Raw genomic sequence first — 15663 nt, 5'->3', positions numbered from 1 at the left:
GCAAAGAATTATAAGTTGAGGAGATGCCCATCAATTGGGGAATGGCTGAACAAGTTGTGGTATATGAATGTAATAGAATATTATTGTGCTATAAGAAATGATGAGCAGGCATATTTCAGAAAAACCTGGAAAGACTTAAGTAGACTGATGCTGAGTGAAGTGAGCAGAACCAGGAGAATATTGTACACAGTAGCAGCAACATTGTGAGATAATCAACTGTGATACACTTAGCTCTTCTCAGCATTGCAATGATCCAAGACAATTCCAAAGATCTCATGATGGAAAATTCTCTCCACATCCAGAAAAAAGAACTGTGAAATCTGAATGCAGATCGAATCATACTGTTTCTATTTTTTGTTGTTATCGTTGTTGTTTTCTTGTTTGAGGTTTTTCTCTTTTGTTCTGATTCTTTCACAACATGACTAATGCAGATATGTGTTTAATGTAATTGTACATCTATAACCTATATCAGATTGTTTTCTATCTTGGGGAGGGAGGAGGGAATGGGGGTAGGAGCACTGCCTCGCAAAAAAAAAAAAGTCGCGCCCATCTCTGGGAGTCAGCTTCCCTGGTCCCAGAAGGAGCCTGTCAGCCCCGGCTCTCTTCAGCTGTCTGTACCCCAAGTCTTCTCTGGTACCTACGAAATCCTTCCATGCCCACTCCCAGCTCTGCTTCCTCGAGGGCATCCATTGACTCCCACTGCTGGGACTGATGGAGGGAGACGTGGGTGGACCAGTGGGGAGAGCTGGGTGGACCAGTGGGGAGAGAGTTGGGTGGGCTGGTGGGAGGGATTTCTAGAGGGGCTGGAGGGGAAGAGTATAATTCTAATGGGGGAGATGGTCAGTAATAACCAGGCCTGAACAACAGCCGCACAACGTACCGTTAATTAGAAAGCACTTTATTTTTCCTATTTAATTACAAACAGAAACCAGACAAGACTTGAGGCACTTGGTTTGGGGGGAGAAGAGGGGAGGTTACTATGCCCCGACTCCCAAGGCTGCTGGCGGCAGGAAAGCAGAGGGCAGCATGGGTCTGAGTTCATTGAGTCTGGTGCTGTGTGCATTGGGTGAGAGAACCCGGGGGGCTGGCTGGGTGGGTGTTTTGGGGGGAGGTTGGGGTGGAGCTGATTGATCTGCCTCGGCCCTCTCAATTCCATTTCTGGTCTTGGGGCTCTGGACGTGTGGCTGGAGGCTGAGAGGGCGAGTGATGATGGGGGCTGGCTTTAGGGAGCCCCTTCCCCTCTCAAAGACAGGATCCAAGTTCATGCCCCCTCCCCCTGGGCCACTAGCAGGAACAGGGGGAGAAGCTCCCCCGTGTTCCTCATTGGGCATTGGTTCCTCCTGGTGCTAGCTCTGGGCTCCTACACCTTGCCACGCTGAGGTTTCACTCTGGGGAACAGCTGAGAAGACAAAGGCTGTTGTGAGTCTGGGAGGGGTGGGAGGCTCTTCCTAATAAGCCTTGAGCCCTTTCTCTGCTTCCTTACCCGCCCCCCAGATTGGATGAATTTGCCATTCTCTACCCTGGGGACATCTCCCCTTTTCTCCTCCTTCCCTCCCTGTTCCTCCATCCAACAATAAGCCCATCCAAAAGGACTTCATTAATCCACCCCCATCTCTCAGTGAAGCTGCTCATCCCCTCCTCCCGACTCCATGGAACCTCTGCTGGCCACCTGACACCCCCCCATTTGGTTCTCACCCCAAAGTAGTTTCTGGGCACATAGCCCTCCTGGCCCCGCAGGGCTGCCCACCACCAGTCCGTCTCCTCGGGGCCATCCCGGCGCAGGACAGTCACAGGTTCACCCTCCCTGAAGGACAGCTCATCACCGAACTCGGCGCTATAGTCCCAAAGTGCGTAGACCGCCCCTCCATTCAAGTGGCCCATGCTCTGCTCGGCCTCTGAGACACAGGAGCACAGACGGTCAGCACTGCAAGGACTCTCTAGTCTTTCCCATCACTTTACAGAGGAAGAAGCTGAGGCCCAGAGAGATCAGGCCACTTGCCCAGAGTCACACACATATTCGGTGCTGGGGCCAGGATTTGAACCCAGGTCTTTGGGCTCCAAATCTAGCACTCTTCTCACTGTACCAGGGTCTGGCTCATAATATCACCTTAATAACTGCTTACTGATTCCTTGCATCAGCACCCACCAAGGACAAAGGTTAGAACATCAGGCCAGGGCATGTTCCCCTCTGTTCTTTTTTTTTTTTTTTGGTGGGGCAATGAGGGTTAAGTGACTTGCCCAGGGTCACACAGCTAGTAAGTGCCAAGCGTCTGAGGCCGGATTTGAACTCAGGTCCTCCTGAATCCAGGGCCAGTGCTCTATCCACTGTGCCATCTAGCTATCCCCTTCCCTCTGTTCTAGCACGACTGACCCCCCTGCCCTTCCCCATAGTCGTCCCCCACACCTCACCTGCCAGGTAGGTGGCACAGTCTGCATAGCCCTCCCGGTAAGGGTCACACTTCTCAATGGCCATGGCCCCGTCACTTAGGGTCGTGGCAAAGATGGCAGCCCCATGCTGCACCAGGGCTGTACAGATGGCTGTGTCATTGCAAGAGGCCGCGCAGTGTAAGGGTGTCCTGTAAGGGCAAGGAAGAGAGGCGATCGTGGTGATGAGGACTGCCGAGCACCATCCCCCACCACAGCCGAGCCCATCAGCTGAGTGCTGGCCACCATGTCGTCCTGCACTGGGTCTCATATAAAACCCATGCAGAGCTGGGGCCCAGGGCAGGTACCCTCAGTGATCTGCGGTCCCCTCAGAGAGGTGAGGAGAAGTTATGGGCAGGTGATCAGGAGGGAAGCGAATGGAGTTGGGGCTTAGAGATGCCTTGACCAACCAACCCTCCCACCCTGTCTCACCAGCCATGGCTGTCCGGGGAGTTAACGTTGGCACCAGTACCAATGAGGAAGTCCACAATGGCGTAGTTGGCACCACAGATGGCATTGTGCAGGGCCGTGATGCCCTCCTCATTGGGCTGGCTGGGGTCATTAATCTGGAGGGGAAGGTGAGAGGAATAAAGGTCAAGTCAGCCTTGGAAAGAAGACTAAGAGAGTAGAGGATCCACTTTCTCCTCCCTCCCAGCCCGCTGCCCCTCACCTCCTTCACCGCCTGCTGCACCACGTCCAGCTCCCCGGTGAGTGCTGCATCCAGCAGTAGCACCAGGGGGTTGAGGCGGGCCCGGCGGGCCTTGCGGGGGGAGCCCCCCTTCCGAAGCACTGAGCGCATTTCCTGTGGGTGGGAGAGGAAGGCTGTATTAGAAGGAGCTGGCTGCCCCCTCTTCTTCCTCTGGGAAAAATCCCCTCCCTCAGGCCCTTCAGGTGCCAGAGAGGACAATGGACAGATGGGTAATTAGGCAGAGCCTCAACAAGGTGACCTACCTAGAGCTTGGGGAAAGAGTATAGGGGAGTTGAGTGGCCTGGAAATAGAGGCCTGGATCTGGCCTTGGCTCACTGTGTGACTTTCCCCTTTCTAGGCCAAAATGAGAGAGGGAAGAGAACTAGGAAGTTTCTAAGGGCCCTTCTACCTCTGAGAATCTAAGGCTCCAGGAGTCTATGGTTCTAAGGTTCAATAATGGTTGCAATATCCTCCAAATATATAATGGTTCTAAGTCCTAGAACCCCAAGATTCTAGGAGATTCGTGAGAGCCTTAGATGATTCCAAGAATCCATGGTTGTAAAGAGCTGGAGTACAAAGTTCTATGATCATTTGAAGACTCCGTGACTCCTAGACTCAATGATGGCTGTAAGATTGTGGAGTATCAAGATCCTATGTTTCCCAAAGGCTCAGAGGTGTCTAAGGTTCTCCAATGGTTCCCAAAGCCTATCCTGATTCCAACATTTGAGGATAATTCTAAGATTCTATGATTATTCTATGTTGGAGTCTATGTTGGCTTGAAGATTCTATGGTTCTGTGGTTCTAGACACTATGATAGTTCAAAGTCCACGACAGCTTAAACATTTGTTGGTTCTAGATTCTTATTGGTCTAGATGCTATGGTGGTGCTAAGATTCTATGCTGATTCAAAGAATCTTTGATGGCTTTTAAGATTTGATGGTTCTAGATTCTACCCACTTTCTAAAAGTCTATTCTCATTCTATCAATATAATGGTTCCAAGATTCTATGAAGACTCTGGGAGTGTCTCATGGCTCTGAGTTTCTTCAGTTCTAGACACCATGGAAGTTTCGTGGTTTGATGGTTCTTGTATTCTATTCTAACTCTAAGATCTTATGGTTCTAGATTCTGTTATCCTTCTAAAATACTATTATGGTTCTAAGAATCTATTGGATCTAGGAGTCTATGATTCTAGATTCTGTGATGAGTCTTAAAACTGTGTTTGATGGCTCTATGATTCTATGGTTTTAGATTTTGTGTTCTAAGATCCTATGCCTATTCTAAGAATATGCTAGAATTCAGAATCTAGAGTTCAAGTTTCTATGGTTTCTATGGTAATTCTAAGGTTCTACAGTAGTTCTAAGAATCCATGATGGCTCTATGATTCATTTTTCTAAATGTTCTGGTAGCACCAAGATTCTATGATGATTTTTGAGCACCCTGGAGGCTCTCAGTCTATGGTTCTAGATTCTAGCATTCCTTTAAAATTCTAATATGGTTCTAAGAATCTACTGGATCTGGGATCCTATGGTTCTAGATTCCATGGGAGTTCTAAAATCGCGGCACGATTTGAACAGTATTTTGTGATTCTGGGGTTCTTTGGTTCTAGGTGCTATGGAAATCCTGCGGTTCTCTGGTTCTTATATTCTATGCCGGCTCTAAGATTCTGTGGTTTTAGATTCCGTGATGGTTTTAAGACTCTAAGATTTGTTGGAAGGAGAGCACTGAGAGCAGAGGATTGCCCCGGGGGAAGGAGAAAAGAAGGGGAGTAGATACATCTATTACTCACCATGCTCGGGGGTGGGGGTGGGTCAGGCAGGCTTGGGGGTAGGGTGGGAGCTGGGGGGGCTGGGGCAGGGGGCCCGGCCCTTGTGTCAGAGCCCTCAGTAATGGGGGGCAGCTCCAGTTCAGGCCCACCAGGCCCACCACCACCATCTCGGGGTGGGCCCCCCCCACCGCCGCCGCCGCCGCTGCCCCCATGCCGATGGAACAGACGGTTGATGATCTGCTGGTACTGCTTCTTGTGCGTGGGGGGCAGGGCTGGGCTGGGGCTCTGCTCCATAGAGCCTCTGCGCTTCAGGGGCCGTGGGATCTCTGCTAGCACCCGGGCTACCTCTTCCAGCTCGGGCACCGTCTGTGCTTCTGGAGGCAGGGCCGGCTGGAGCCGCGTGGGACTCAGGGGTCGAGGCACAGCCCCTTCCTCTGTCTCGCCCACCTCCAGCGCTGGGGCCAGCAGCCCCTCCAGCTCCGGCTCTGGCTCCGGCTCTTCGGGGGGCTTTGGGGGACCTAGGAAGAGGTTGAGCACCACTGATCATGACACAGGGACTCCCTCCTCAAAGTCCCCAGTGCTGCGCTTCATTCCCAGTGCTAACAGTCAACAATTGCGACTTTTCTATAAAGTTACTGTCCCATAGTCCTGTCCTTCCCACAAGCCCCCTCTATCCTCCTTCCCCCCGCCCCGCCCATGCCATGTCCCAATGCTGAGACCAAGCCACACTCAAACCCTGGAGTCTGTACCCTCAATCCCTGCCCCCGCCTCCTCTGCACCTGGAAGGCCAAGCTTCCCGATGAAGATAAAGAGGGGGGAAGTTCAATGTTTGTCCCTCCCTGCCCCGTGGGGACCCCAATTTTCTATTCACCTTCACCTCCTGGAGGCCGGACAGGTGGCACAAGTTGAGTGGCCAGAGGCTGGGCTGGACTCTGTGGGGCCGGGACTGGGCTCTGAGGGGCTGGGACCTGGGGGGTCATCTTGGGGAGGGGAGCCCGTGTGATAATGGGTGAGCCCGGAGGCCCTGCCTTGGCTGCCCCATACTCCCAGAAGGCATTTTGCAACTTGAATATCATGGAGAGGGGGATAGGGCGCTGGCGGGGAGCCCCCCGGGCCTGGGGGCTGGTTGGCGGCATGGCGATACGGCTGGCTGGCTGCCAGCTTCGAGGAAGGGTGCCCAAGGAGCGCCGATATCCCCCAACCTCTGTCCGCCGGTCACTGGCCAACGGGGAGACTTTGTAATTCCGGGGCAGAGTGGAGCTGCTGAGTCCGTCCTACAAAGCGGGCACAGAGACAAGGTGATGACTTTTCATTCTCCTCTCTGGGCCTCAGTTTCCCCATTTTTCCAATGATGAGGATTGGGCCTCGAGACCTTCAAGGACCCTTCTTACACCCATGTGCTTGGGCCCTATGTTCTTCATGCATTGTAAGCCTTGGCCTCTCACCTTGCCCGGACCACCCATGCCGTCTAAACTGCTCTCCCGCCAGGGTAACAGCTGCAAGGATGGGGAGGATGGACGAAGGCCCCCGAAAACATCCAGGCCTGTGGGGGCAGAGGCACGAGGATTAGGGAGTGAGCAGAGGAGGGAGGCCTTGGCCTCCACCACCACCGACCCCCTTCTTTTATGTCCATCCCCAAGCCAGCTCACGATCATAGCCAGAGGACTGGGACGACGATTTCTTCTCGTAGGCCACATCCAAGTCTGACTCATTCCAGCTCTTAGGGGCACGCCGGCGGAGAGTCAGGTCATCTGCGGGAGGCAGGGAGAACGCTAGCCACATCCCACAAGGTTCTGTTCCCACTCTACAACATTCTTTCTATCCCTTCTTCTACAGGAATCCTCTCCCAATCTCCCACTTCTCTGGGGTCTTGCTTCTCCCTTCTACCCTGACCACTCCCAAGGCAGCTGTGCCCACCTCTCCAGCCCCCTCCCAATTGTCTGTCTCCACCCGCCATCTCCAGTCTCTCACCTTGTGCCCGAAATGGTGCAAATGCACTGCTCCCGGCCCCTGGGGGTGGGCTCCCAAAGAGAGTGGAGCCCTCAAAAGTGGCAGGAAGGCCCAAGCGGGGCGAGGGTCCTCGGTGGTCAGGGAAGAAAGCCTGAGAGGCATCACCCCGAGGAGAACCAGCCCGTCCACCCACTAGGAATTCGTATTGTGGGGGAGGCCCTGTGGGACGAAGGGAGCCAGAGCCGGGCCTAGGGGATGGGGCCCGGCCCAGTGAACCAACCACAGCCTCATAGGTCATACTCTTGGGCCGTGGAGAGGGGGCCCGTTCCAGGGGTGAGTACGACTCTGGAGACAGGTAGAGAGGGGTGCGGGGGGAGGCTGGACGTCCTTTGGGTGACAGGGGACTGTATTGGAACAAGGAAGGGGAGTTCTCTGAGCGGGTATAGGTGGCATCCCCACTGTCTGCCACCTTCCGGGGTGAAGAGGTACGGCTAAAATGGTCAGGAGTGGGGCTGGAACTGTATCTGGTTAGCTGGGAGAAGAAAGGAGAGACACCTAGTCAGTGGAAGGAAGTATAAGGGGACCCAGAGGCTTAGGGGGAGGGGACCCAGTGGCTCAGGGGGAGGAGACCCAGTGGCTCAGGGGGAGGGCACCCAGGGGCTCGGGGAGGGCACCCAGGGGCTCAGGGAGGGCACCCAGAGGCTCAGGGGGAAGGGTCTGGAATCTTGGGGGAAGGGGGAACCAAGGAAACAGAACCAAGGGACTAAGGGAATGACACGTTCTACAATATATTATGAAATAAATGTTTGGTGAAGCAGTGATCAAAAAGGCCTACCCAGCTTCATCAAGCACATGGAGTTCGGTTTTGTTTTTGTAAATACAGGATTACTAGACTGGTGGATTGAGGGAGGGGGGAGACTAAATACAAATGGTCCTACCATCTCTCATGCCTTTCTGGTAGAACAGACAGAGAGATGAGGGCTAGATCACACCAAGCCGGGGCAGGGGCTAGTCTCTAAAAGCAGTCATTCCCAACAACTTTGAAGGAAGAAGCTGTCCAGTGACATGCCCCATCTCACCTCACATATCAATGATTTGAAGAAAGGCAAAGTTGGCATGTCTGTCGAATTGACAGATGACAACAAGTCGGGAGCCCTAGCTAAACACGGTGGATGACAGAGTCAAGATGCAAAAACCTCTTTGTCTGGCTCCAGCAATGGGTCAGATCTAATAAGGAGCCAGATAAATGTAAACTCTCCACACTTGGGGAAAAGAAAAACATGCTGAGTACAAGATGAGGGAGGTGTGGTCAGCAAGCAGCTTGAAACAGATCAATGGAGACGGAGACAATGGAACACGCAGACAGAGGGAAGGAGCCCGCGTTTATTAAGTGCTTCCTAGTGCCAGATTTGATCTTTTAATGGACTGCAAGCTTAAGATGGGTCAACTGTGTCCTGTGGCAGCCCCCAAAGTGAATGTGCCCATACACTACAAGCAAGAGAGGGGCGTAATCTCTAAGGATGGAGAGATATTTCTGAACTCTGTCCTGAATGGTGGCACTGGGCCTGGAGTCAGGAAGACATGAGTTCAAATCCAGCCTCAGACACTTACTAGGTGTGTGACCCTGGGCAAGTCACTTCACCCTGTTAGCCTCAGTTTCCTCAGCTGTAAAACGAGGTGGAGAAGGAAATGGCAAACCCCTCCAGTATCTTTTGTCAAGAAAAGCCCAAATGGGGTCACCAAGAGTGGGACATGACTGAAATGACTCAACAACAAAATCATGCCTGGACCCCACCTGGAGTACTATGTTCAACTTGGGGTGTTGGATTGTATGAGGAACAGCAATAAGCTGGAGGGTCCCATGGAGAACAACCAGGATGTGGAAGAGTGACAAGATCATGATATGGGGGTGGGCTTGGGAGGCAGAAGAGCTGTGTTTTGGAGGCTGGATAGAAGAGTACTGGGGAGTGGAAAGAGCACCGGCCCTGGATTCAGGAGGACCTGAGTTCAAATCTGGCCTCAGACCCTTGAGACTTACTAGCTGTGTGACCCGGGGCAAGTCACTTAACCCCAATTGCCTCACCCCCCAAAAAACAAAAGAGTATGGGGGTGGGGAACTGCCAATGGGCCCATCTAGGCTTGAGGCCAGGGAAAACTTCCTCTCGCTGAGAGCTGGCCCCAAGTGCAATGGGCTGCCCAGGGAGTAGTGAACCCCCTGTCCTTGGAGGTCTTGGGGCAGAGGCAAGTTTGTTCGGGTCTGGGATAACTTAGCTGGCTCCTCACGTCTCTCCCTGCTCTCCCAGTAACTGGGGAAGGGAATAAAATGAGGCTAAGGGGAGGGTGCAGGGAGGAGGGCCCCGGAGGCTCACCCGGGTAGGAATGCTGGCCTGTGGTGGAGGTGTGGAGGGGGCCGGCGAGTCGGACCAAAGCGACTCCAGCTGCTTGGTCAGCTCGTCCACCTTGGCAGCCGCAGTGTCCAACTCCATCTGCTTCAGGTCAATGTGCTTCATGGCCAAGGCTGTGAGGAGGGGAGGAGAGGGCAGGAGTGAGGCTCCACCGAACCCCGCCCCCGCCCCCGCCCGGAACAGCCCCGCCCCCGGAGGGCCCTCCCTCACATTGGAAGTTCAAGTCCAGAAGGTCTCTCGCAGCGCTCTCAAAGGCCTCGCTGTCCATGGTGCCCAGGCTGGGGGGCGCGCCTGCGAGAAAGAGAAAGACCACTAAGCCCCGGCTGCCCCCCAAGGGGAGGCTCTCTAGGGTTTGGAGGAAGGATCTCCAAGTGTACTGTGGCGAGGTCTCACTGCAGCTTGAGGAGGCAAGATAATGATAGGGAACGTCCAAGTCTCCCCAGCACCACCCCTTGAGGTTCTCGTAGTTATTAGCCTCATTTTACCAATGAGGAAGTCGAGTCTTGGAGAGGTTACGTGACTTGCCCACCTCCCACAGCTATGTTTCTTAGGGTCACAGATCTAGAGTAGGAAAGGGCCTGGGAGGTCACCTAGTTCAACCTCTCATTTTGCAGAGGAACATGAAGCCCAGGGAGGGTGAATCGCCCAAGGTTACAAAGCTTGCGTCAGAGACAGGATTTGAGCCCAGGTCTCTCTTGATTGCAAGTCAAGCGCTCTTTCCACTACACCCCAAATCTCTAGGCGCTGAGCTGGAGGTGGAGGGGGCGGGGGGGGGGGGGCCGGCGGCGACGAGACTAGATCTAGAATTGAACGCTAAGAGCTTGGACCTCCAGGAAGAGGGCTCTGAAGAGATCCAGGCTGACTCTAAGCGGCAGAGACCCGAGTCTGGTTCTAAGTGCTAGGAGGGACCGAGGCCTGGAAGGGCTCTCATGAGTTAGGGGGTAAGACTCTGGAGGGCAGTCAGCCAGAATATAGGAATTAGGGGGACTAAAATTAAGAGTGAAAGGAGGGGGCAACGGCAGGAAGGTGTCCCGGAGAATGCTGGGCGGAGACAAGGGAGACACTGCTGGAAATTAGAAGGCTAGAAGAAGGGAACCGGTTGGGCCAACACGCCCCACCAGGGTGGGGGAAGGGCCGAGACAGGACAGGAGGTGTCTTCCTTCAGCCCCCGCAGCCGCCTCGAGGCGGAGCCACCACCCCAGCACACTGGAACCCCGGCGGGGGCGATGGGGGCCCCACCCCGAACGCGGGAGGGAAGGGCGGGGCGGGGCTCTGGACCTGCGGTCAACCTGTCCTGATCCTCCCAGCCGACTGAAGGTAGCGTGAGAAAAGACGCTGTGAGGCGTAGGGAAAAGAGCGCTCTTGCCCACTCTCGCTGTGTGACCCTGGGCAAGTCGTCTTCCCTCTCTGAGCCCGGACTGAATGGGGCATGGAGGTTCTCCGATCCCTTCTAGCTTTGACATTCTGCCATCTGGGTTCGAAGAGTGGAAGCTCTTCCGGATCTGATTCTAAGTTGTATAGCTCCCAATTCCAATTCTCCTTTCAGCTCCGAGACTGTTGGAGGGGCAGACGGTGAAGGTGGGAGGGAGAAGAAAGCACTGGCACCCTAACATCTGGCCCCAGCTGGTATAAGAGACACAGAAGCTTCCAGCTCCATCTTCTCACCTCTTTCTGACAGTGTTTGGGGGATAGGGGAGGGGAGAATAGCCCTCTCCTCCTACAGTGTCCCAGCGAATGGAGAAGGGAGGCACTGTGAGCTTGGAGGGGACTGGGATAGAGCCAGCCTCCCACCCGCCCAACCAGTGAGCTCAGGCCTCTGGTATGCATCGGGCCAGTCACAGCAAGTCCTCTTCCTCCCCCAGGGAAGAGCAGGTGAGGCGGGGGAGGCGCCCAACCAGGTCCTGTCCTCCAAGAACTGCACCCTCACACCTTTCCTGCCAGATCAGACATAACTCACTCCCCAAACGGTCCCCCAGAGCCCCGGTGATTAGTCTCCTTGCTCCAGATGACGAAGGGGGCACAGAGAAGGTGCGCCCATTCCGGTGGGAGGGTGGGGCTCCATTTTGGACTGTCCTCTGTCGGCCAGACACTCATCCGCCTTTCCCCTCCCCTGCTTACAAAGCCTTGGGCCAGGGGACAGGAAACCTCTGTGTTAGCTAGCCCTGGCTCTATCCCAGCCAGACTCACTGTCCGACCTTGGGAAAGAACCTTTCTCCTCCCTCTGTAAAAGGATGTCTCCCCTGGTGATATCGAAAGTCCTTCTAGTACTAACAGTCTGCGTTCTAAGTTCCCTCTTAACTCTAAGAATTTCTGTGTTACCATTCTGTGATTCGCAGCTCCTTCCAGCAACAACCAACACATTCGAACATCCTCTGTTCTGATCTCCCTTTCAGTTGGGACATGTCCTATCCTCCTGTGTTCAAACTCCCAGCAGGGACATGTTCTAACTCCTTTCCAGCTAGGACAGGTTCTAACATATTGTGTTCTAAACACTCTTCCAGTCAGGACATGTCCGCACATCTTATGTGGTAAACTTTCTTCCAGCTGGAGCATGTTCTAACATCCAGTGTACTAAACTCCCAGTTGGGGCATGTTCTAACTGCCTTCCAGCTGGGGAATGTTCTGACATCCCAAGTTCTAAGCTTCCTTCCAGCTGATACATGTTCTAAGTTTCCTTCCAGCTAGCACATATTTTAACATCTTGTCTTCTAAGTTCCCTTCCAGCTGGGGTATGTGCTAACAACCTATGTTCTAAACTCTCAACTGGAACACTTGCCAACACCCTTCCAACTAAAACATAGTTTATTATCTTGTGTTCTAAACTCTCTTCCAGCTGGGGCACGTTCTAACATCGTGTACTAAACTCCCAGTTGGGGCATGTTCTAACTCCCTAACATAGCTGTTCTAACATCTACATTCTAAGCTTCCTTCCAGCTGTGGCATGTTCTAAGATCCTATATTCTAAGTTTTTTCCAGATGGGACATGTTCTAAATTCAAAGGTCCCTCCCACCTTAGACACATCCTAAAATCCTGTGATTTAAATTCCCAGATGGGATGTGTTCTAACCCCTTTCCAATTCTAACACACAGTGTATTAAGTTCCCTTCCAGATGGGCCATGTTCTAACAATCTGATGTTCTAAACCTCCTTCCAGCAGGGACATGTTCTAATACCCAGGGTTCTAAACTCCCAGCTGGGTCATGTTCTAACATACAATGTATTTAGCTCCTTTCCAGATGGGAAATGTTTTAACATCCAATGCTCTAAGCCACCTGCTAGCTTATTCTTATTCTAATGGTCCTTCAGTTCTAAGATTTCTAAGATTCTATTTTTGGTGGTTCATTCCAATTCTGATATTTTGACTTAAAAAATAAAAAGTTCTCTGGACTGGACCTTTCCCTAGACTCCAGTTCTTTTACTCCCTCCACCAGAGGGAAAGGCTGAGAAAACAGTTCGGTGGCTAGAGCTGTGGTCAATGGGCCACAGGCTGAGGGGGAGAGCCACACAGTCCACTGGGGGAGATAGATGGACTAAATAAAAATCAAACTGCTCTGGTCTCATGGGTTTGGGGTGGGACTGAAGAAAGGGGAACCAGAGGCTAGAATAAAGGGCCTTACTCTTGAAGAACCCCCCAGTATGAGAAATAGACAGGGTCTTGCCCACCCCTCCCCCACCTCCAGATGTGAGCTTACAATTACCCGGGCTGGGGGGGTGAAGAGAGAGATCCCAGCATGGGAAGGAAAACTCTGGGGTCACATTTTCTCCCATCCCAGCCAAGAAGCCCAAAGCCCCCCACTTGGCTTAGGTAACCTCTGACCCCCCCCCAGTTCAGAAGATCTAGTTTAAAGGAACCAATAGCCCCACTGGCTCCTTTCTAAAGTCAGCTGTGGGGTCCACCACTGGTACCCACTAAACTGCCACCAGCAGCAGGGAGGGGGGAGGCTCCAACCCTACATAGCTCAGCAAGGACAGAGTCTTCCAGAATTAGACTCTACTCCTCTTATCTTCCTATGGTGCTGACCGACCTAATGACTGGGAGGATGGGGGTGGGTGAGGAATGGGGGGGGGTAGAAATAAAGAGAGACAAGTGGCAGGTTCTGAAAGTCTGGATACATGCGGGGTGTCTTCAGGATCACCCAAACCTAGGGAACCCCAGGACCTAGAACAAACTGGCTGCCTACCCCCCAAGACCCCATGTTGCTCTCCAAGCAAGATAATATGAACTATGGACTGGAAGTCAAGAGCCATGGGTCCAGGACCTCAGTTTCTCCCTCTGTAAAATAACAAGGTCATACTTGATGATCTTTAAGGCCCCTTCCAGCCCTGTCATTCCATGTTCTGCTTGTCTGTGTTCCGGCCTGAAACCCCCTTTTCCTAACGTACTGGCTGAAGAACTTTTTTTTTCTTTTTAGCTCTTTATCCTCTTCTGGATCTCAATTTCTTAATCTGTAAAATGAGACCCATGGCTAGGCGGCCTCTAAACTTCCTTCCAGCCCTAAATCTTATTATCCTTAGCTCTGCCATGCTCTGGTTTCTACGATTTCTCCCTCCCCTGCCCTCCCTTCGACCAGATTTGGGCCAGAGAATGGGGGAAAGCGCATGAAAGCAAGTTCTGGAAGAGGAATGGGGGGGGGGTGTGGGGGAGAAGGACGTCTGAGAGCCGTCTCTGAGGCTGGGGAAAGCCTAGCAGTCAGGGACACCCCGAGTTTCCTCTGCTCCCTTCCCCCACCGGGCTTCTTCCCCCAAATCGTCCTTCAGGCTAGGCATGGTCATTCCATGCCCACCAGCGGGCCCTTGGAAAGGTGGGGGAGAACGGGAGGATAACTTTCTCAGGAGGGTCTGCCCTGCCCTTCCTTCCACCCCAGGCCCCCGTGCAATTTGGGGAGTGATCTCATCCTCCCCCACCCCCAATCTCCACCAGATGCCCCAAGCTACTCTCACCGCCCCCCTCCCCGCCCACCCCTCACTGGAGATCCCGCGGAGGGGTCCCAGACGTCTGGCCCGGCCGACTCACTGCGCCTTCAACCGGGGCTGCCTCTGAGACTCCCGGGCGGATCCGGGCAGGTCCCGGGGCTTCCTGGCGCCAGGGAACAGGTTTTACAGTACAGTGTGACACAGGTTGGAGGGAGAGGGAGGGAGAGAAGGCGGGCGGAGGTGGAGAGAAGTTTGAGGGGGCGGAGATGTGGGGGTGCTGCCGCGCTGCATCTTGGGACTTGTAGTCCCCAGGGGTCGCCCCCCACACACACACACACACACTTCCAAACTTCCAGCCCGAAGCGCTTAGCACTTTCTCCACTTTTCCCTCTGCCCTCCGAGGTGATCGGAGTTAGAACCCTAAAGACCCAGGAATCTGGCTGAGGACGGGATCCTGGAATCCATTACCAGCTGGGCCTCCCCTCTGGGTGAGGGTCCCTGAAGCCCAAAATTGGAGGGGGAAAGTCTCCGGCTCTGCTACTGATTTAGCGTGAGACTTGGGAAGACCGCCCCCCCACCTCGTCCCGGGCCACAGTTTCCGTGGTTATCAAAGGGGAGATTTTGGACTAAAACTCCAAGCACGAAACTTTGGGGAGTGGCTCGGTGTAGGAGCGGAGAAGACTGGCATCCTCGTGACTACAAAGGCCGGAATCCCCAGCGCCGGGCGCCCTGGCTCGGGGTATCCTGGGGGTTGTAGTTGGGTTCGAGGGGAGCTGGCCCAGGAGCCCAGAAATTTTAGAGGTCTGGGAGATAGAAGGGGGATGGGAGTGGGGAAGCCACCCCGTCGGGGCCACCCGCTGGGGCGTGAGGAGGAGGCTGCGGGTGGGTTAAGAATATAGGTCCGGAGACCGGAGGTGGCCATCTCCGGGTCACACAGGGAGTCAGGGAGACCGGAGGCTGACGCACCGCCCAGGAATGCGGCTCCGCCGCCCGACCCGTCGATCGGTCCACCTCTCGAGGTCCCAAGGAGGAAACCCCGTGGGCGAGAGGAGGTGGGGAGAAGGCAATGTTTCTTCCCTCCAATGGCTCCTCCCACCACTCCCCAAACCGAGGATCCCGCACCGTCGGACTCATCTGCCCGACCTCCAAGGAGACAGCCCTCCAGGCTCTTCCGTCCCGCCTCTCTTGGGTCCCTCCGCTCACCCAATTTCCAAACTCCCTCCCCGGGACTCCCCTCTGTCCATCCCCCCCCCCGCCCCCGCTCCGACCTATAGCCTCTCTCGCAGACCCCAGAACCTACGTCAGAGCTGCAATGACGTTTTGAAATTCTTGAGCAAAAGCCATCCCTGTCCCCCATTTTACGGAGAAGAAAGGGGTCACCAGGTCCAGGGTCCCACGCAGCCCAGACATTCTATGCTCCGGATTCGAATCCCGCCTGACACTTACCACGTCCCCTTCCCCTCTCTGTGGACCTCAGTCTCCTCGCCTGTAAAATGGGGAGTTGGCCTAGACGACCT

General features: G+C 54.1%; 1 protein-coding gene across 5 annotated transcripts; it reads right to left on the bottom strand.

Annotated features, from left to right (window-relative positions):
- Positions 1–899: 899 nt before the first annotated feature.
- Positions 900–14397, bottom strand: PPP1R13L (protein phosphatase 1 regulatory subunit 13 like). Of its 5 annotated transcripts, none has more exons than XM_043994522.1 (14): positions 14247–14397; positions 10511–10786; positions 9443–9523; positions 9197–9345; positions 6849–7359; positions 6527–6628; positions 6323–6420; positions 5749–6151; positions 4899–5395; positions 3095–3226; positions 2857–2990; positions 2410–2576; positions 1696–1895; positions 900–1399 (listed from the first exon to the last, which is right to left on the bottom strand). In XM_043994522.1, exons 3-14 carry the CDS (start codon positions 9498–9500, stop codon positions 1361–1363), a joined length of 2490 nt encoding a protein of 829 aa, XP_043850457.1. In that variant the 5' UTR covers positions 9501–9523; positions 10511–10786; positions 14247–14397; the 3' UTR covers positions 900–1360. The 5 variants fall into 5 exon arrangements, with proteins under 5 accessions (XP_043850457.1, XP_043850456.1, XP_043850455.1 ...); XM_043994521.1 differs by having other exon boundaries at positions 14193–14393; XM_043994520.1 differs by lacking the exon at positions 10511–10786 and having other exon boundaries at positions 14193–14393.
- Between the last annotated feature and the right edge of the window lie 1266 nt (positions 14398–15663).

The sequence above is a fragment of the Dromiciops gliroides genome, chromosome 3 (genome assembly GCF_019393635.1).
Source record: "Dromiciops gliroides isolate mDroGli1 chromosome 3, mDroGli1.pri, whole genome shotgun sequence".
Taxonomy (NCBI): domain Eukaryota; kingdom Metazoa; phylum Chordata; class Mammalia; order Microbiotheria; family Microbiotheriidae; genus Dromiciops; species Dromiciops gliroides.
The sequence above is the reverse complement of the archived record's forward strand: the minus strand, read 5'-3'. Positions and strand labels throughout refer to the sequence as shown.